This window comes from Cupressus sempervirens, chromosome 3, assembly GCF_028749045.1.
Source record: "Cupressus sempervirens isolate cs-2001-9-10 chromosome 3, ASM2874904v1, whole genome shotgun sequence".
In the NCBI taxonomy this organism is placed as follows: domain Eukaryota; kingdom Viridiplantae; phylum Streptophyta; class Pinopsida; order Cupressales; family Cupressaceae; genus Cupressus; species Cupressus sempervirens.
In genome coordinates this window covers 632,022,089-632,043,170 of record NC_143120.1, presented here as the reverse complement: position 1 = coordinate 632,043,170, position 21,082 = coordinate 632,022,089, and the positions used below count along the sequence as shown (strand labels likewise).

At 34.2% G+C, this 21,082-nt stretch overlaps 1 protein-coding gene across 4 annotated transcripts in view; it reads right to left on the bottom strand.

Moving 5' to 3' along the window:
• The window catches only part of LOC149568270 (Nucleotide-diphospho-sugar transferase family protein), a 62,894-nt gene extending 46,813 nt beyond the window's left edge, over nucleotides 1–16,081 (bottom strand). Inside the window, exons 1-3 of one of the 4 annotated variants that reach the window (XM_089821249.1) lie at nucleotides 15,972–16,081; nucleotides 15,723–15,827; nucleotides 15,165–15,496 (exon numbers count right to left, since the gene is read on the bottom strand). In XM_089821249.1, coding sequence (XP_089677375.1) covers nucleotides 15,165–15,496; nucleotides 15,723–15,809 — 419 coding nt within the window. In that variant the 5' untranslated portion in view covers nucleotides 15,810–15,827; nucleotides 15,972–16,081. The other 3 variants (XM_089821251.1, XM_089821248.1, XM_089821250.1) reach the window with 3 other exon arrangements.
• Between the last annotated feature and the right edge of the window lie 5,001 nt (nucleotides 16,082–21,082).

Below are 21,082 nucleotides of genomic sequence, written 5' to 3'. Positions count from 1 at the left end.
TCAAAGAAATTATCAAAATTCAAACATGAACTTTACGGGACAGTCAAGAGATGGGTTTCCGTAAGTTTCTGACTTTCCAGGATGTCCCTGTTTTCAGGATGAGTCAAACTATGCCAGAAATGTGTCCCTAAGTAATGCTGGTTGTATACAACATATTTAGTGTCAAAACACACGGCTTTCTCCACATTGTTTATTTTTAAAGGAGAAGGGATTTCATCACACACAAGGAGCTTCATGCATTTTTCTGCAAGAATTCGAAGCATGTAATTAAGAACAAATAGATTCTTTAGTTCATATGTTGTGTTTCATTACATAGTCATGACTTGGGAAGACCAATGCGGATCTTTTTACATCTAGTATTTCATAAAGAAGAGGTTCTCGCAAGCCGTAGAGTTTTCCATGAAATGCCACAGATTAGTACCTATATGAAATAAAGACAGAACTGATATGTAGGTCCAAAAAGTGAGGTCAAGATCTGCAGTAATGAAGCATTGAAAAGTTCACAAACATACTTGGTCGTAAACTAATAACTAAAATGAGGTCTTCAATGATCAATTCTTTGACCCAAATTGATATTGATCTATTAAAAATTATGCCTTAAGTTCAAGCGGTGATATGTTACTTAATGATTTCCTTAAACTAAATCAAGCTGGTCCTAGGTGTTTTCAGGAACATTCATGTCTACTTATGAAGCTAAATATGCCAGTGTAGTTTACAGTGCACTGACTGCTATGAGTGTTAAAATAACAAGTGTAAACGCCTAAGAAAGCACATCTCAAAATGTATCTTAAGTTCCTAACATGTCTCTCTTCTTTATGCTAACAGTTTGGGCTTGTAAACTGCCAGACATAAGGATTTTTGTTGGACTTGTAAACAGTGAGAGAGAACACTTTCAGCTCAAATGGCATAAAAACATAGGAAATCCCTTGAGATTTATCGTCATCCTTTGGATATTTGTCAGGCTTAGACATCACTTTTGAATGCATCAAACAAAAGACATAGGAAATCCCTCCAGATTTATCATCATCCTTTAGAAATTTGTCAGGCTTAGACGTCACTTTTGAATGCATTCAACAAATGAAGTGTCTCTACAGGTTTGATTCTTCATCAATGTTTTGACCATGATTTTATAGTCTATAATCAAAGATAAAGTAAGGGCAATGGTGAAAAACCTTTAATTATTCATGGCTATATTGGTTTTTCAATTTGCCTATAAAATACATGTTTGAATTTTCAGTCACAAAAGCTACTGAGTAGTAAGTAGGGAGCTTTACTGTGGAAGCTGAACCATCATCCTCATTGTTCTCCTTGTTGAGCTTTGGTATTGTTTGTGCTATTTGTTGTTTTTGTCTAGGTGAAGTTACAGTTTTGCTGTGGATTCTTTTATTGCTGGTTTAACATATTTTTCCTTTGCTGAATCTTCTCTTCTAGTTGTCTTGCCCTTATATCTTTCTCTCCATACAACGTCCCAAAGAGCTAAGTGGCAGTTTGGCAACAGTACATTCCTTATGGATATTAGAAAGAAAAATGACAGAAAAGATAGTTGTTCAGTAAACAATGGTTAATAAATCCCAGAGGACAAGGAAAATCCAGTGGATATAAAAACATTTAAGCTAGCCCTACTTGATAACTGGAAATTTTGAAGGGAGCGACCACCTAAGCACAGAAAAAAATAATGGCACACAAGGTGAGCTTCCTTTTATTCTTTTGTTAGATCCTAATCTCGATATGCAATTACTGTTTAAAAAAATGCGCAAAGGATTAATTATGTAACTATTTTCTTTGTTTGTTTCATCCCAGAAGCTCTCCTATCAAGAATTTATGTGATGATTGAATAGGCACTATGTGGATAAAGAAATTTGGGTTATATATTTCTCTTTGTTTGATGTTATAAAAAGGGCTTTTCAGTGTGTATGCTAAAAATAATAGTATGTGAAAAAAGAGTTAATATTTAGGACATTTCCACAAGACCCTATGGTACATGTCAAGGAAATTGTTTTGCAATTGTCCCCTAGATGGATAGAACTTTGCAATGTTCCACTCCATGTCTAGTTGTTGCTCCTACATATTTGTGCAATCATAAGGGGAAGTAACAGAAATTGAGGACAATAGATCTTCCTTCCAAACATGAATACAAGGGTGCTAAGTTCATTAATGTTCTCTTGCTTGAGATTCACGGGTGTTTTTTAATGTAAATTTATGGGCTTGGTAGATTGAACTCCTTCTTTTTCTACAAGAAAGATGAGTGTGTAAGGAAAAACTGCTCTTTGCTTCAGTACAGCCCTAGTGCTCTTAGTTCTAATGAAGTTCAAACCTCGAACCCTAATAAAAGGAAAATGGAAGTTGATAACATCGTGTGAATCTCAAAAATGTGTTAACCATGGTATTCTAGATCAAGATGTATGCATGGTCATTCATGTTGAAGCTGGAGGTTTAACAGACAATCCTCCTCTAATTCAGGTGTTCCCTTGTAAGACTAAAATTTCTTTCCAAAACACTATTCCTGGGTTGACAGTGTTAGGATTAGGTGTTGCGCCCCTTATAAGTCCTAGGTCTGGTTGAATTATTTAGTAATTATAAGTAATATAAATAATGTGCCCACAAGGATACTATTTAATCAATAGAGAGAAACTACAGCAGCATAGCTATCCAAATAAGTCAATGCACTTAGAATTGATAATAGAGTGCATTAAAACAAAGGCACGTTGCAAACTTCAAAATTGTTGTCAATGGCTAATGAACACGATGATATTGCTCACGAGTCTAATATTCCTTCTAAGCCACATTTGTGATAGGGTCTAGCATTGCCTCAGATATTGAAATACATGAGTGAGAGCCTAATAAATGCATGGAAATATTAATTCAACTATAGCTCTCACAGAGCATGTCTTCATGCAGTCCTCAGAAATTCGTGTAACAAGAGTTCATAAACAGCACGCTAAAAGGTGATATCTCTTCCGGCCTCTGCCTAACAATAAATGACAGAGCATGAACCCAATATAGCTTCTAAAAATATTTGTTCCACTTACCCTTAGTTATATGCACTTGCCCTAAGGCATAAAAGAATGTCCAACCACATTCACTCTTTCGTCCAACAAAAACCTCTACAATTCCATTATGTGATCATCAAAGCCTAGCAAGCAGCTCAGCGGATCCAGTAGGTGACTCTCATCTTGCTTCAAGCCTTTGCAGTGAAAATAAAAGCAAAGCTTCCACCTAAGCCACTATGTGTCCTCCATTGTGCCTATATATTCCCAACAAAAATGGAAATTATTATGAAAATGTATAGTCATAAAAGAATAATTACAATATGGTGATGAAGTCTCCTTATTTAGAGAATAACTGAAAATGAAATGGAAACTTTCTAAAAAGCAAACAACAGGAAAATTTTCATATTATTCAGAAACTAACTAAAAATTTAAAACTTGCATAAGGGACTAAATATTTTAATATCTAAATGACCATCAATAAAAATACTTTATTACTCTCCCTTAATGGTCATTCTACTAACTACCCAAACATAAAATTTCCAAATCAAAACACATAGAAGGTTGATTCCTTCTTCTCTTCACACTACTTGGCCACATGAGCCTACTATTGAGACTCCTTGGTTGGTCTTTTGAACAGCCAGCCGTTATCTAGACTCTACAGAACTTCTGGATGTGACCAAACTTCCCACGATAGTGACAAGTAATCTTCTTCTTGGAACCCTCCTTACATGTATGTTGTCCTTTCTACTGAATGGACATAGCTTTATCTATGGCAGAATATGCCTGTTCCATACCGATCATGTCACTACTACTACCAAACTACTGCCTCCACCTATCTTGTTGCAACAGCTTATTGCACAACTCATCAAATTTCAAGTCAACATTAGTGGAGGTAATTTTGAATGTTTCAACAAAGTTTTCATAGGACCCTGGTAGACTCTTCACTGTAATCAGTACCATGTCCTTTGCTTCCATCTTACAACCAATAGATTACAATAGATCACAGATATCCTTAATCTCCATAAGATGCTCCTTCAAAGACATCTTCTCGTCAACTACAAGAGAGAACAATATATTCTTGATAATAAAAACGAAATCTCAACTTAATGCATTGTTTCAAGTGACTTTTTAGGTAAGCCCAAGTCTTTGTTGCAAACTTGCCAAATGGCACTTTTGGAAGCATCTCATCATTTACAGATAACTTCAACAACATAACCACGTCTCGATTATATTCATCAAATTTGTCCTAGTCTTTTCCCACTATTGTAGGACAAGTGGAGTTCCCTAGAATAAGCTAGTCCAAGCACAAGTACTCAAAGTTTGAAAACATCCTCTACTTCTAGGTATTATAATTCCTAGCATTGAACCAACGATTTCCCTCCAACATGATGTTAGTCAATGACACCATCCCTCCCATTTTCCTATGCACAAAAAGCAAGGCAAACTCTAGCTTTGTAAAATTCTGATTTTTCTGTTGAAAATTAGTAAAACAATTCAGCAAAGAGCTAGCACAAATCCCAAGACAAATGTGCACCAAGTAAAAAACTTCATTTGTTGGAAAAAAATGTAAAAACCCTTTTTCAGACCTAAAAACCCTTGATTTTATACAAAATCCTTGAAAACCTTAAATAAAACAAGACCTTTTGAATGTCTTCACAAAAATCCACAGGCCCTAAGCCAAGGTCATGCGTACCCACAAAAGGCCTTACAATTTTGAATGAGAATAGTAAAAAACCAAAAAACTTCTCGTAAGTATGAGGAAAAAGAACACATGAGCAATAGAAAAATGCACAAAACAGTGCCCCAAAATCTTTAAAAAAGATGCTCAAAAGCAATTTGTAACTCCTTCGCACAAAAAAAGGAGATCAAAACCCTAGCTACATGGGTTGTTTTCAACAGAAAACACCAACAAACGAGGGAAGAAAACCCTCAAATTTGTAGCCCAAGAAAACCTTCAAAAATTTGTAAATAGTTTCCCTATGAGACACCACAATTTTTCAAAAAATATCAAAAAAAACTTCTAGAAAACAAATTCTATGTAAAAGCTATGAAATTTTATAAAAACACTCACTAAATACTACCTAAGGGAAGATTTAGACGCACCTAAAAAGTCTCCAAGAAACATCGGATAAAAGTAGGCCTTTTTTTCAACAATATGTCATTTTCTCTTGTAATTGATAAGAAGATGTCTATAAAAGCATCTTAAGAAGATTAAGAATATTCGCGATCAACTGGACATTATTAGACGTAAGAAGGAAGAAAAGAACATGGCAGTAATTACGCTGAAGAGTCTACCACGATCCTATGAACACTTTGTTGAAGCACTCAACATTACCTCCACTAATGTTGTCTTGAAACTGATGAGTTGTGCAATAAGTTATTGCAACGAGATAGGTGGAGGTAGCAATTTGGTAGTACTAGTGACATGGTCAATGCAAAACAAACATTTTCTGCCACAGAAAAAGGCATGTCCACTTAATAGAAAGGACAACACACATCTAAGGAGGGTTCCAAGAAGAAGATCACCTATCACTATTATGGGAAGCTTGGTTATATCTAGAGATTTTTGCAAACAGCGATTGGTTGATTAGAAGACCAACCAAGGAGAGTCTTAGCAAATGACTCCTATAGCGGAGCAGTCTGAGGGAAATAAGGAATCATACTTCTTTGTGTTTTAATTTGAAAGTTTTATGTCTAGGTAGTGTTAGTAGAATGACCATTAAGGGAGGGTAATAAAGTATTTAATATTAATGGTCATTTAGATATTTAGATATTTAGTCTTCTAGGAAAGTTTTTGTTTTTTAGTTAGTTTCTAAATATTATGAAACTTTCCTATTATCATCTTTTTAGAAAGTCTCCATTTCATTTTTAGCTATTCTCTATAAAGGAGACATTGTCTCCATATTTAATTAATCCTTTACCAAAATACATTTTCATAACAGTATGACCCCTCATAAGTAGTATTAATGTATAATACATGTACTATAATATCTGTAATGATCTATCACTATAACGATATAACATAAAAGTTTAATGTTCAACAAATAAGGTGATTCACAGATTCACGTGTTGGGATTGAGGTTTTCAACCTTAGAATCCTAACATGTTGATTTGTATAATTATTTGATTCATTTAAGTTATTACTTTCTTAAGTTGTCATTCACTTTGTGGGACCTCTTAGTGAGGTGGCATCCTACATGGCAAGTGATGAGATGGCATATTCCTTATTTTCTAAGAAGTTGGCAGCCACTTGGAAAATATTAAGTTTTAGGAAGATATTGTCATATATTTCCAATTTGATGTGGAAATTGATTTGACAATTTCCTATGTTAACTAAAGAATCTTTGTTGGCAATTTCTATTGTGCATTTGAGTTGTATTTTAGCAATTGAGTTTTATGGTGGAGCTCACTTTTGGCAAGTGGTGTATGGTAAGGAATGTACCTAATTTTGGTCATGGTGAGTTCTATGTTGTACTTCAATTCCATTTGGAAAGGTGGTTCTTATAGTTGAGATAGGTATTGTTGCCTTGGAAGATGTTATGAGCAACATCTCATCATTTTAGCAAGTTTCTTGTATTATAACACAACTAATCTCTTACGTGTTGAAGATGGTTTTGGAGTCTATGGGAACCTACCTCTTGTATTGAGCTCTACATATGTTGGTGCCTTTGCTGATTTACAGTGAGAGAGAAAGAGAGGAGGAGTTCATTTCACAAGGTTATGTTGTCAGATATTCTCTAGGATGAAACAAGATGTAAATCTCCATGTTAAGGCTTAGAGCCTGAAAATGTTATGTGACTGCTGAATAAAACATTGGCTCGATATTTTTGCTGTGTGGGGTTTTTTACCTAAAAGAATTTTCTCCACTTATATCTATGTTTTCTATTTTGTCTCATTCTTCCTATTTAATGATTCTAGAATATTAAATCCACATGTTGTAATGCTACTGAAATTGCTTAGATCTGCAAATTGCAATCACTTATAAGGTTTTAATTGTGGGAAATTAATTATGTATATTTCCGCTCTTATGACATAGTAGTATGTACTTGTATTAGTTTGTTGGAAGTGAAGATTAGATACCAGATGTGCAAACTAATCTCCAATGGCTTTGGGATGTCCTTATTTCCCCTCGATTGGTATTAGAGCTCAATCTTGTTATTTGCATTCTACTTGCATGTGAGGATTTACAGTGTTTCTGGCTCTAGGTATTTACTCTGTTACTATTCTTAGATTGGAGAGCTTGAAGGAAATTGTTTTGAAGGGATAGACTAATGATTTATCCTTTGACTGGTGAAAGTCTTGCAAATGATTTAGTTTTTCAGGAGACAACCAGCATTTTTGAAAGATGGTGAAGACAGATAATTGAGTTGGTTATGTTAAAATAAAATTGATCTAGAGCTCTTGGTTGACAATGGAATAATTCATCATGCATGGGTATTGGGAGGCATTGATTTTGTTGCCCTAAATGCATAGAGGTATGTAATTGATCATTGGATGATTTGGAAGCTTTTGCATGGCCTATCTCTCTCAAGATGCATATACTAGTAGTGGTGGTGGAGTTGGTTTACAAGTGTGTGTGTGGAGTTCATGTACTGTTTTTTCCTCTTGCATGTATTAGATTCATGTTCTTTGGATCTCGGGGGTTTAGAGATTTTCCTTAAATCTATGACAATCCATTATTCTGGGTGCACTTGTTTGGTGTTTTCAGACTTTTAAGTCTTCCAACTGAAAAGTGGGTATGGATATGCATGGGTGTTCTGGAACACAGTGATTTTGCAGGTTCACATGGTCAAGAAAAAAACTTATGGTTTTGTGGATCTACTAAAGAACCATTTCTAGACCCAGGTTCCTTTGGGGCATTACTAGATGAGATAGTTTTAGTTCTACATGTATGAGTTGTGCATGGAGAGATGGTGTGATTCTTTCTCTGCATGGGGATGTTGGTACATGATCAATCACTCAACATTTTTGTGGTAATACTTTTTGGATTCTTCGACTATGATGCTCTACATAAACATAATTGGCAAATTGGATATGTGCTTGATTTGATGTTTGAGTCATATTGTCTACATGATTATACTATTTGAGATCTCATTTTTGCATGTCACTAATGTGATAGTGGGTTTGCATGTTTCAATGATTGGATCTACAAGTTATGCAATCAAGTGGGTAGGCCACCCATTTAATTCAGTGGTATAACTTTGATATGGATTGTCTATATCCATGAGATTTGATTCAGTGTTGGTGCAGACTTATTAGCTGGCCTTTTTTGTGGTCAATTGTACATTGGTGTTGTTGCTTTGGGATAAGAGGATGGATGATAAGTGAGCACAGCATAGTGTATTTCCTGTTAGTTTTTAGAGGACTGTTGCAAATGTATTATCACTGCCGTTATATTCAGTATGTGTTTTCCACTTTACAACAATCTCTTTATTTATATTGATAATAAACCAAGAGGAGACATGTCCCTCTATTCAATAAAATGGTAACAACATAATTATATATATCATAATATAATTTATTATTTAATTAAACTACAAACATACATACATAAATATATATATATATATATGAGTTTAATCTTAAAGTTTATCCAACTGAAGCTACCGAACATTAACACTCCCTCTTAGCTAGGGAGGATAAACACAAGACATATATTAAGAATATCTTTGATCAAAAGATATCCAACATTTAGATATCACAAGTATTGGCCTCCCAGAATATCAATGATATTCACCAAGTACTCAAAAGGTTTTGATATCAAATCTGATATCAAGAGTATTGGCCTCCTAGAATATTGACATCCGATATTCACCAAGTACTCAAATAAGGTGTGATATCACATTTGACATCACGAGTATTGGTCTCCCAAAATATCATATGATATTCACCAATTACTCAAAATAAGGTTTGATATCACATATGATATCATGAGTATTGGCCTCCGAAAATATTAATGATATTCACCAAATACTCAAAGTCATGGTCTCCCAGAATGTTGAGATGCAAGACATTCACCATTTACTCAATCTATAAGATCTCATAATACAAGTTATTGTAAGATCGTCACCTTACAATAACTTCTACAAATACAAGTGACATCATTTGGAAGTCGTCACTTCCTAATGATGTACACAGGGGGTAGGCCCATTAAAATCACATAGATATGAGGAATATTCCTTAATCACAATCCTCTTGTCTGATTCAATTTATTGATCACAAAGGAACCCATCTCAAAATGGTTTACTCCCTCTTAATCAATACATCTGAGATCACGAAAGGTTGATTGAATCTGCTCCCTGTCATTTCAAGGTTGCCTCTAATGAAATGACAGTCTCCCTCTAAATCTCAATCCCCCTCTTCTCCCTGCAAGAAAAATCTCGAAGGAAAAGATCAAGGCAAATAACTCTTATAAAAAAATTTAAAAAAATAAAATATAAGAGAAAGAGACTATAATAATACTCAAGAAAAATAAATAGTTTGCATTATGATATAGGATCATTTCAATATATAACATACAAAAATATAGTATACATGTATTCAATATTTAAATCTATGTTTCCTATTTACTATTTCCTTATCAATACACCAGAAATCATTAATTAAAAATATATTCATAATGAATTAGATAAGTACTTACCTTGATGTTTCTTTTATATAGTAAGACAAGAAAAGATTGGTCATTGCTTAAGTGTGAATCATTACAAATGTAGTAGTATTGTTCCCTAATCTATATTCACTTTTAATTAAAGATATAAATACTTGCCTTCGCATCACCCCTTTCTTATTTATTTCCAAGGTCAAGGGGTGACTACAAGCATAAACCTTGTGATTCCCACTTAGAGGTATCCGTGTGGGGCACACCATACAAGCATGCGTTGTGATCCCATCGCCACCTATCACTCCCCCAATGTCGATTATCAAATCAATTTGGTATGATTAAATCCTTTGTAAAAGTGTGATGCCCCCATTGCCACAAGCAGAGTCAAATCATCTATTGATTGTCCTCATAGACGAATTGCTTCTCTTTCCACATCTAATCTGATTTATCCCCCACATGTCAAGTGGCATTCGTTTCTCCCATGATTTGCATAGTCGAATAGTTTGACTGCTCAGGTCAAAAGTTATTGTCTTTGATATGTGAGTCGTTGATACAAGGATAATTGTCAGAAGTGTGATATATGCAACCTACTTTGCTATTATTCTACTAATAATCTTCGTCATGCGCTTGGTGAAGTTGCTGCGATGGTGTCCAGCCCAAAAGATTCGGGACTGCAAAGAGCTCACAAGTCTTGTCCCTAATTTATCTCACTACCAGCCTCAAAAGTTTGGACGACAAGGCTCGCTGACCGTCTGATCATCCCGTCAAAAGTCCTCAATTGATCAGACGACCTGCTACACAGATTTGGTTCCAATGTTCTTGTGATTTCTGATTAAGATGAACTGTGTTCCTCCTTTACTCCGCAATAGATACAAGAATCACAAACTTCAATTTAATAATTCTGTGAGACTTTTGCATTCACATTATTCTAATAATCCGCCTACTCTGATACCATGTTAGTTTTTAGAGGACTGTTGCAAATGTATTATCACTATCGTTATATTCAGTATGTGTTTTCCACTTTACAACAATCTCTTATTTATATTGATAATAAACCAAGAGGAGACATGTCCCTTCATGGAACATGTCTATTTAATAAAATGGTAACAACATAATTATTAAGCCGAGAGGCTTTCTACAGTGGCAGCAATCTTCAATGAAAACATTTTTCATTTTGAAAAAAATTGACGTTCATTTACATGTCAGAAAAATAAAATAGAAATAGACAAAATATAATTATAATTAAAATCGTAAAAATTACAAAGAGGAAATGGAAGCGGAGAAAATGGAAGTAAAAATGAGGCAGAACAAGAGTTTCAATCATTTCCTCATGCTTCTTAGAAATATGTGATGATGAAAATTATGGGATTATGAAAATAAGCAGAAGGATATCTCTCGGCTTATTTTATATATATAGAAAATATATATAAGCTAGTTTGTTTATATATATATATATATATATATATATATATATATATATATATATATATATATATATATATATATATATATATATATATATATATATATATATCATAATATAATTTATTATTTTATTATTTATTTAATTTGTAGTTTAATTAAATAATAAATTATATTATGATATATATATATATATATATATATATATATATATATATATATATATATATATATATATATATATATATATATATATATATATATATATATATATATATATATATATGAGTTTAATCTTAAAGTTTATCCAACTGAAGCTACCAAACATTAACATTTCCTTGGTTTGGAAATCTTGGTTTCACTTGGTGTAATATGTAGACCAGAAATTATTTTCAGATTTGGGGGATGGTGTGTCATGTGCTTTGAGAGCTCAGTATCACGATTTAGTGAGAGCTTTAGCAGTGACTCTATATTCAGCACATGGTGATGGATGATCTTCTTTAGTAATGCAGATGTTTGGACGGAGTCTTAGATCATGTTGCCACAAAAGGGTTCCCTCAACTTTGCGTGTTCACTATTTGAGGATGTGTAACATTTTAGAGCCATGGACAACTATTGAAGTCTTTGGTTGAGGTGTTGGTAGAGCTTGAAAGTTGATGTTGGTTTAGAATATGTTGGTGCTATGTTGTGAAACATTCTTGATTGCACATTAGAGTTTGATATAATATGTTTCTCTTGAGACCATGATTTGTTCACTTAAAGCATGTGATCTCCTAGGACAGAATCGTTAGATCATGATGTCATGATGGGGTCCTAATTTGTCTAAATGAAGCTTTGATAATGGTCTAGTGATTTCTCTTTGTAGTGGGTGCATTAGTCTTAAGCCTGAAAAACTTCATGAGAGTGCAGAGATGCATTTGGAGCTTAGCATGGGTTGATCAATTGTCCGTACTCATGGATGCATGGAGACTTAGGTAAGACTAGAGCTCTCTTGAGATGAGAGACATGTTGAGATGGATACTCTAGATAAGATTTCAGCAAGATGTCTAAGATGCCTACACCTTGGTTGGGTGTTAGTTCAAAAGAGACCTATGAGGAGAATGTTCTTCGATAAGTCATGATGCCTTCTATAACTTGGAGGAGCATTCTCATTCCCTAATCTTGGTCTCCTTGGTGGTTTATCACTTGAGAGGTATTGCCCATTGTTACTCTTAGGTGCCTTATGTTTTTCATTCATATTCATGGACCTTGAGATGCAGTAAAATGGCTCTAGAGGATTAATTGTGAGGGATGGATAACATGACTATCTCCTTGAGTTGTTTTCTTTTACATTTAAGATGGTAGTAGGAGATGGTAGTGGGTCGATCTCCTAAAATGGGAAATGGAGTAGTTTGATATTCTTTGAGAATATTACATCCATGTAGAATCATGATATTATGTCATGTTCAATCTCTTGAGGTTGAATGGTTTTGGATGTTGTTGTCAATTTTCTCTTTGGGTTCTGAAGGAGATCATACATGGCACAGCCCACATTTCAGAGGTGTTTGTTGAATGACATGCTACATGCTTATGTTTTGCAGGCTCTCTCTTTGGTCTTGATTATATTCTTGGATGTTTTTAGTTTCACATAACATGGTTTTTTGAGATCTTAGGTGATCACTCTTTTGTGGTCATGTGTTATCACTTGTACTTTATTGTTTTTAAATTTTTACTGATGACATGGTGGTTCATTTATCTATTTTCTTTGTTGGATGTGGAGAACATGGGAGAGTTGCGGAGACTGATTGAGAGAGATGTTTCTTGCAGCAATTTTATGATAAGAATTGCATATCTTCATGGATGGTCCTTGGTAATACATGGTTGCACTTTCTATGTGTTGTGATTAGTAGACTCAATATGCCTTTGATCTTTTGGATTCGACATTATCCAAGCAGTGGGAGTTCCTGTATGTGTTTGTCTTTATTGATTGGTTTGCACATAGACCTTCGGGTTGCAGTTTATGGGTTAGTTATGTTAGTGGCATGAATTTTTTGACGTTGGATACCTTTAAGGTATGGGTGATTGGATGGGTTAGCATTTGTTGTGGATGCTTTTTCATTTAGATTGGAGCAATCAGTTTGGTTGTTGTTATAGCTATTGTTTTATCTTGTTTATTGGAGGACTACTTCACAATTTTGTTGGGCTTTGAAGTTGATGTTGTTGATACTTTTGTATAAATCATAAACATAGTGGAGTGGTGGCAGTATTTTGTAGCTTTTGTTATCACTAGGATCTTATGCTTGTGTTGTTTGGACAGGTGTCTAGATGGAGCATGTGAGCATGTATTGAGATTTATGTGTTTTCATGGATGATTGTGATGATATGGTTCCATCAGTTTGACTCCTAAGAAGTTGATGTTAGACTCTTGACAAGTCTTCAACAAGTGGCAAATGTTGGGATTGAGGTGTCTTGACCTTGAGTCCTAACATGTTGATTCATATAATTTTATGATTTATTTCAAGTCATTAGCTTCCAAAGTTGTCATTCACTTTGAGGCACCTCTTGGTAAGGTGGCATCCTATATGGCAAATAATGAGATGGCATATTCCTTATGTTCTAGTAAGTTGGCACCCAATTGGAAGATATTATGTTATGGGAAGATATTGTTATATATTTCCAATTTGATGTGGAAATTGATTTGGCAATTTCCTATATTGACTAAAGAGTTTTGATTTGCGATTTCTCATAGGAGTTGTATTTAGCAATTGAATTTGTGGTAAAGTTCACTTTTACCATGTGGTGTGAGGTAAGGAAGGTGCCTATGCCTGGTCATGGTAATCTCTATGGTGTACTTAAATGACATTTGGAAAGCTGAGCATTATGGATGAGATATGTTTTATTGCCTTGGAAGATGTTATGAGAAACATGTCATGAAATTAGCAAGTTCCTTGAGTTATGACACAAGCTACCTCTTATGTGTGAAGATAGTTTTGGAGACCACGGGAACCTACCTCTTCTGTTGAGCTGTATATATGTTGGTGCCATTGCTGATTTACAGCAAGTGAGAGAGAGAAGAAAAGTTCATTTCACAGGGTTATGCTGCTGGATATTCCCTAGGATGGAACAAGATGTAAATCTCCATGTGAAGAGTTGGAGCCTAAAAATGTATTGTAACTTGCTGTTGAATAATGCATTGGCTGGATGTTTTGGAGTGCGGGGTTTTTGCCTGAAAAAGTTTTTTCCCACGCATATTTGTGTTTTCTATTTTGTCTCATTCTTCCAATTTAATCATTCTAGAATATTAAATCTATATGTTGCAATGCTGCTCAAATTTCTTAGATCTGTAAATTGCAATCACTTTTCTTTAAGGTTTTAATCATGAGAAATTAATTATGTCTGTTTCTGCTCTTATGACATAGTAGTATGTGCTTGTATTAGTTTGTTGGAAGTGAAGAAAATATTAGATATTGGGTGTGCACTCTGGACTCAGATGGCTTTCTAGGGTGTCCTCCTTTCCCTTCAATATGCAGCAAACAAGAAAGTAATTTTTCTCTCTTTTTTTTCCGTTGCTGATGCCTATGACTCAAACACTAGCCCATGCTTATTAAGATGCCCAAGTTCAAGCTTGGATGGAGATAAATTCTCAGCCGGCTTTGCAAATTGGTGGCTGAATATAGGAAACCCTGATGCAGGCTGCAAGTGGCAAAATCCACTAGCCTTACCTCTCCGAACCTAGGAAGAGGGTTTGCTGTATGAAATTGAATACTGGTCTAATCCAGCGAATAAAGGAGACTAATTTCAACATGTGAGACAACTTAAGCTTTATAGCTTCCTCCAAACTCTCGACAAAATACGTGTATTCAATTCAATGAATTAAACATATATAGAGCCCTTCTACCACTGCTATATCATTTATGGGTTTAACAATGGTTACTGCAAGCCTCCTTGATATATCCCATGCTTCACCGGGTTATTGTATGAATCTTCGTCCTTCGATTGATAGAATGCTAGCGTTGTGAATATCATAAATATGTGAAAAGCAATAATCTGAGACCAATAGTGAACAGTTGCTGTTATGAAGAAGGATGTATAAAATGAAACCTGAAAGCCACAAACCCTATTCAAAGCCCAAGAAAAACAATGAGGAGTCAGTTGAGAAATGTAATACTTACGTGAAATCAATGGCGGATTCCACTGCAACACGAGGATGATTGAGTGTGTCAACAAAGGAAACCACAGATGGGTGTTGGCCAAACAAAATGACTTGAAGATCTGAAGCCAAAGCCAGCCATGACTGGATTGCCATAGCCTGGCGTGCTCCCACTTTGCCCACAAAAGGCCCTACTGCAGAGAATACTGTGACACTGATGCCCTCAACATCCATGTATTTTCCTTTCCCTTGATTTGTCTCTTTCAAAGAAGGCAACAACTGTGTAGCGTAAAGAGACAGCCCTATCAGCAGAAACCCAGCCAGCCATGTAGAACATAAAGCCACCTGCACCGCCTGTTATCCAGCAAATTTTAATCTTACAAAGTACAATAGAAGATCTGAAGCTCATCAATGCCTACTGTGTATCTTACTTTGAAGATGCTCAGTTGATTGTCTAGATACAGAAAATTCAGGACTTGGGATTCATTTCTGTAAACTTAAGGATTTTGTTTGATTTGAAATATATGTAACTATCATAGCTACTACGAATTGATAGTTGCAGATCAGGCAGAAAGCCTACCTGTTGTTTAAAGCCAAAGGAAGAACCACCGTCTTTCATTTTTGCCCTGTCAAGCCCATGAGATTTGATTTTCCAGTTAGTCCACATCTGTCTGAAAAGAAGTATCTGCAGTGGCGAAGCCGCTGAAGCTCATTAAATTTCAATTTTTTATATTTGTTCGTTGTTACAATCAGTTAAAGATTTGACTACTACGATTCGAGAGTTAGAGCAAGAATCGAATAGGAGTCGGAGATTTCTGTGGAAACATACCTAGGAGTCCAATTATATTCGAGATTCTGCAGATGGTTTTGGGGGACGTGGGGCGGGGCGCGTTAATGTAGTCTAATGGGTCCCTAACCGCGTGGTAGGGCCACCTAGTAAACTCCTGTAACCGCCACGGTCTCAGAGTTTGAACCATCTGCCATGATTCGAGAGCAAAAGTAGACCAAGCTTTGGATTTTTCATATATATGTTTTCGTCAATTAAATTATATACAATAGAACCATATGTATATATATGTGTTTGACAGTTTGAACCTTGGATGTGGAGTCTTCGATTGCTGAAACACAAAGCTCTTTTAATCTTAAATTCTGATTATGAGAAATTGCCAGCAATTCTATCTAACTGCTTCAACAAAGTTTCTTGGAAAATCCATATGGCTAGCAGGTACATCTAAGAGCTTCAACAAACTTTTGTACAGAATTCATATAGTCAGAGTTACATGTGAGTGCTTCAACAAAGTCCTCTTGGAAAATCATATGACTAACACTTATCCAAGTGTTTTGATGGCTCAAGCTAGCCCCTTTTCGGCCTAAATGTTAAAGAGTACCTTGTATTCAAACAAGTATTTCTTTAAAAGCAGTTAGTGTTTAATGGAATCAGTTGTTCACAAATTTATATGCAAGTTTGTTTTTATTGGATAATTAAATTATAGATTTTTTTTTTCCAAAATCGACCTTTTTAATCATATTAGTGATTCTTCTTTCCCACGATATGAAAGAATAGTCGATAGTTTTAATCCTCAAAAAAAATGTAATGTTTATTAGTGATTCTTCTTTCCCACGATATCAAAGAATAGTCAATAGTTTTAATCTTCAAAAAAAATGTTTTTCGTTATGATTAGAGATTATTCTTTCAATTTATTTTATAATTTATTCTAAAATATAGGAAACTTTTCTTTTTTAGTTTATTACAAACTTATTAGATTATTTATTTTGTTTGAGATATTTTTTATTTATTTAAAAGGTTATTATTTTATAATTTAGAGGCTATTTTTGTTGGTGGTAGTATATTATTTCTTTTTTTTTTTAATGGAGGTCATCCACAAACAAGTTTTAGGTACCTGATACGGGCCCACGTGTGCCTGAAACCTCTTTGGCTAAGAGCCAAGGACTAAACGCTACCAAATTCGCATGGGGCAGGATCCCGACCTCATCCCTTGTGATGTCTTCGAACCTTGCACTCAGCAAGACTTGATCCTTAGTGGGCTCTTTGTGAGCCATTCAACTTCCCCAGTAGACCAAGGGCCCATTGACTATTATTTCTTTTTCAGTTTTATATAGAATCAGTTCTATCATTCTCATAAATAGAATCTTTATGTAAATATTATTGTAATGAAATAATCTAGTTAGTACAGAGAAAAAATGCTTTTACAAATTAGTGAAAATTAAGTGTTGAACGATAATGCCTCCATATATTGTATGAAAGGCACACTTTTTAGTGTTTTGCACTATCTAATGTGTAGCAAATGGAGACACAGTACATGAGAAATGGAAAAGAATAGGTAGTAGTGGTAAGATAATCCAAACATTATATAGAAAATATGTTGATAATAAATTCACACTATTTAAGTTTGGTGAATATAGAAAAATTGGAGATCCTTTCTATACTTAAGCGGTGGAATATGTCAATACTTCAAAGCACTTCTAATTTTATCTCTATACTCATTTTCTCTCACATAATATATAATAAATCCTAATTTATCTCTTGGTGTAGTTAGGATAAATATCTTAAGTACCTTTGATATGATTAAAAGCACAACTTTGAGATTTAATTGTCTTAGTAGTAGAAGTAATCCCACAATTTTCAAAGGTTGTCATCAACTAACTAACATTGGAAACTTGCACCTAGCAATAAAGAAACTAAGAACAAAATGAATAATAGTGACTTACACTTGAAATGTAATAAATTTTGCTCTAGTTTATACTACACATATTCTTCAATCTTGCATTTCCTTGGGAAGGATTTGTGAATGCTTAATAGAAACCAATGCCCAAGAATGGTTTTGAAAATGAACCCTTATTTTCCTTTCTCACCCCTTTAATATTCTATCTTTCATGGCCATCTTTCCACACTCTTGTCCACACAAATCAACATATTCAATCTTCTTTCTAAAATCTCATGAACTAGTAAAGTTACTCCTAATATCTAAGAGGATTCCTCTAATATAGATCTTACGGGCTCCAAGAATTTGGCTCAAGTTTTATTCTACCACCACCTTTATTAGGTTGTAAAATAAATTGATCATCACATTATAAATTGTGAATGTCACTCTTCTATCACCCTATGTGATTTTTCTACTATCTTGATTGATATTACTTGATATTTTTTATAACAGTCTATTAAAGATGTGCAACTCACCTCATTTGAATGGGTGTTGATTTTTTTCCAAATAGGTTTTTGTCCACGTGGGTCTTTCAATTCATTATGTGATTATAAATGCCTCTTGAGGTAATAAGGGGGTTCTAAGGTAGTCTACCTACATGTTAGTTCACTAGTTAAAAAAAGATGATAATTTATTTTAACTCATTGTAACAAATATTCTACTATTTTCCACTTTAACAATAATGTTTACCATCTTATTAAGAAGTGACGTGAATGACATTCTTGAAAGGTCTTTTGATTTATCTCTTTATAGATTTCCCAAGCTTAAGAAGTACGGAATGTATTGTTAGAATAAATCAATAACTTAATTATTAAGTCATCTTGACTTGATCATTTACCTTTACTTCTCTCTAAGAAATCACTTTATGCATTAGAGACATTTAACTATTAAATGACTTCTTTTTAGGGTTTCTTATTTTTTAAGGTTACCAAATCATCTTTATAAGGTTTGGTCATTGTATACTATATCAATTTGTTTGATTTGTAATGTAATCCTTCATATTTCTAGAGCCCAAACCCTTGCTTTGTTATTCCATTCTTCCTGGTGATAGGTTATCTTTGCTTGCATGCGGTCTCGACTTCATGAAATTAGATGGAAAAATTCTACGTGGTACAAAGGTAAACATCAACCCTCTATGGCACTTTATAAGTAGTGTGTGTACAATAAGGCACAAGATGCAATAGATCTAAAGAAGAGAAGGCATTGTGGCTCTTTATCTTAGTGTATTTTCATTAAAATACTTACAAAAGATGTCTATAAAGATCATAAGAGATCAAAGGCTAGTAAAATAAAAAGAGCGTCCCTAGATGAGTCATCCCATGCAACAAAAATTATCTCTAGAATTGAAACATCCAAGATATTTACTAGAGTGCAAAAATGCAAAAAATTAAATAGAACATATTTGGAGCATAATCTGGAAATGACCCATTCACTAGATAGAGCATAAAAAAAGATTTCTAACGATGTGAAGTTTTATAAAAATAGAGTTAAGATGCTCAAGTTATGTCCCCTGTAGTGCAAAATAGAACCTTTAGGTTTGACAACAAAAAAAGCCATTAAAAATGCAACAAAGGTCAAAAATTTCTACACCACTGTGATGCTCTTGGAACCAACCTTTTGATGATATCTCATTTGTGAAAAATAGAATATGTATGAGCAAGATACGAACAAAAATCACAAGGTGCTCTTGAAGGGCAAGAAGGGCATGAAAGTTGTTGATGTGGTTATAATGTCAACAAAGTACAAGATATGATTTAATGGTCATATGGACATCAGATGAAAAAAAACCACCTTGGCAGAAAATCACTAGAAAATTCTATGGTGTAAGGAAACCACCAAAAATATGTTAGGAAAATACCTTTGAATGCAGGAAAACCACCTTTAAGATTCTAAAAACTAGTTGGCAAAAATGCAAAACCACCTTTGGATGTTGGAAAACATTTCTCATGTGAGTGTACCTTTCAAGAAATTAGCCTCATGATTTGTGTCCAAAGATTGTGCATCTTGTTATTCCTAGTTCCTTGACATGTAGTTCTTATTGGCCATCCTTTCTAGTTACCTATCACCTCTCTTGCCTTCATTAGGGAGGTTTCTCATGTTGGCTCTAATGCTTCATTGGTTTATTGGAGTGAGCTTTGTATACAATATTTATTCTTATGTACTAGGCAGATGTAGTGGTCAAGTACCTATGCATTTCAATGAGATGGATGATTTACCATATGGAGACCCTTTCATTTCTATTTTGGGGGCAACCGTCCATGTTTGATTGGTTAACCCTTCAGACTTTGGTGTTTTATGTCATATGTATCTTTGAGTTTATTTGTTTTGCCTTTGTTTGCCTCTTCATCCGAGTAGTGTCATTTTAAGGCATTCATGCAAATTATAGTCTTCTATACCTAATTATATTCCAAGTTTGATTGATCATCTCTTCATGCTTTGATATTTCATACCATCTATATCCTTGAGTTTGGTTATTTTCCTTTGTTTGCCTCCTAATTTGAGTAGTGTCATTTAAGAGCACTCGTACATATTATAGTCTTCTCTACTTGGTTGTGTTCTATTTTAGTTAAGGTTCTTTAGATCAAAAAATATTTTTTGATTAGTTATTGCAGCTTCTTCATGTTTCAATGGTGTTCTTCATGATCATTCTATTGTTCCTATTTTCTAAGGCATTCTCTAGTTTGGAGGTTTTTGTAATCCTTTACTAATTTTTAACATTTTTTACATCTATTTTTAGAATAGATTTTTTTCGATGTGGGTTTTTCTATTTCTCCACTTTACAAAGATTTGGTTGTGATTGGGTACCTCATCAAACCATGTAGTAATAGGACCCAAGTTTTCTTTTAACATTGTAGTTTCATTTATTTTCATGCATTGTTACTCATCTTTAAGGGGTGTTAGAATAAATAAATAACTTCATTATTAAGTCATCTTGACTTGATCATTACATTATCTTTACTCCTCTCTTAAGACGACACTTTATACATTAGTGACATTTAATGATTATATTAATTATTAAATGATTGCTTTTTAGAGTTTCTTATTTTATGTTATCAAATCTCATTTATTGGGATTGATCATTATATACTTTATCAATTCATTTTGCTCCAATAATATAATTCTTCATATTTTCAAAGCCCAAACCCCTGCTTTGTTATTCCATTCTTCCTAGTGATAGGTTATCTTTACATGCTAGTCATCTTGGCTTCATGAATTT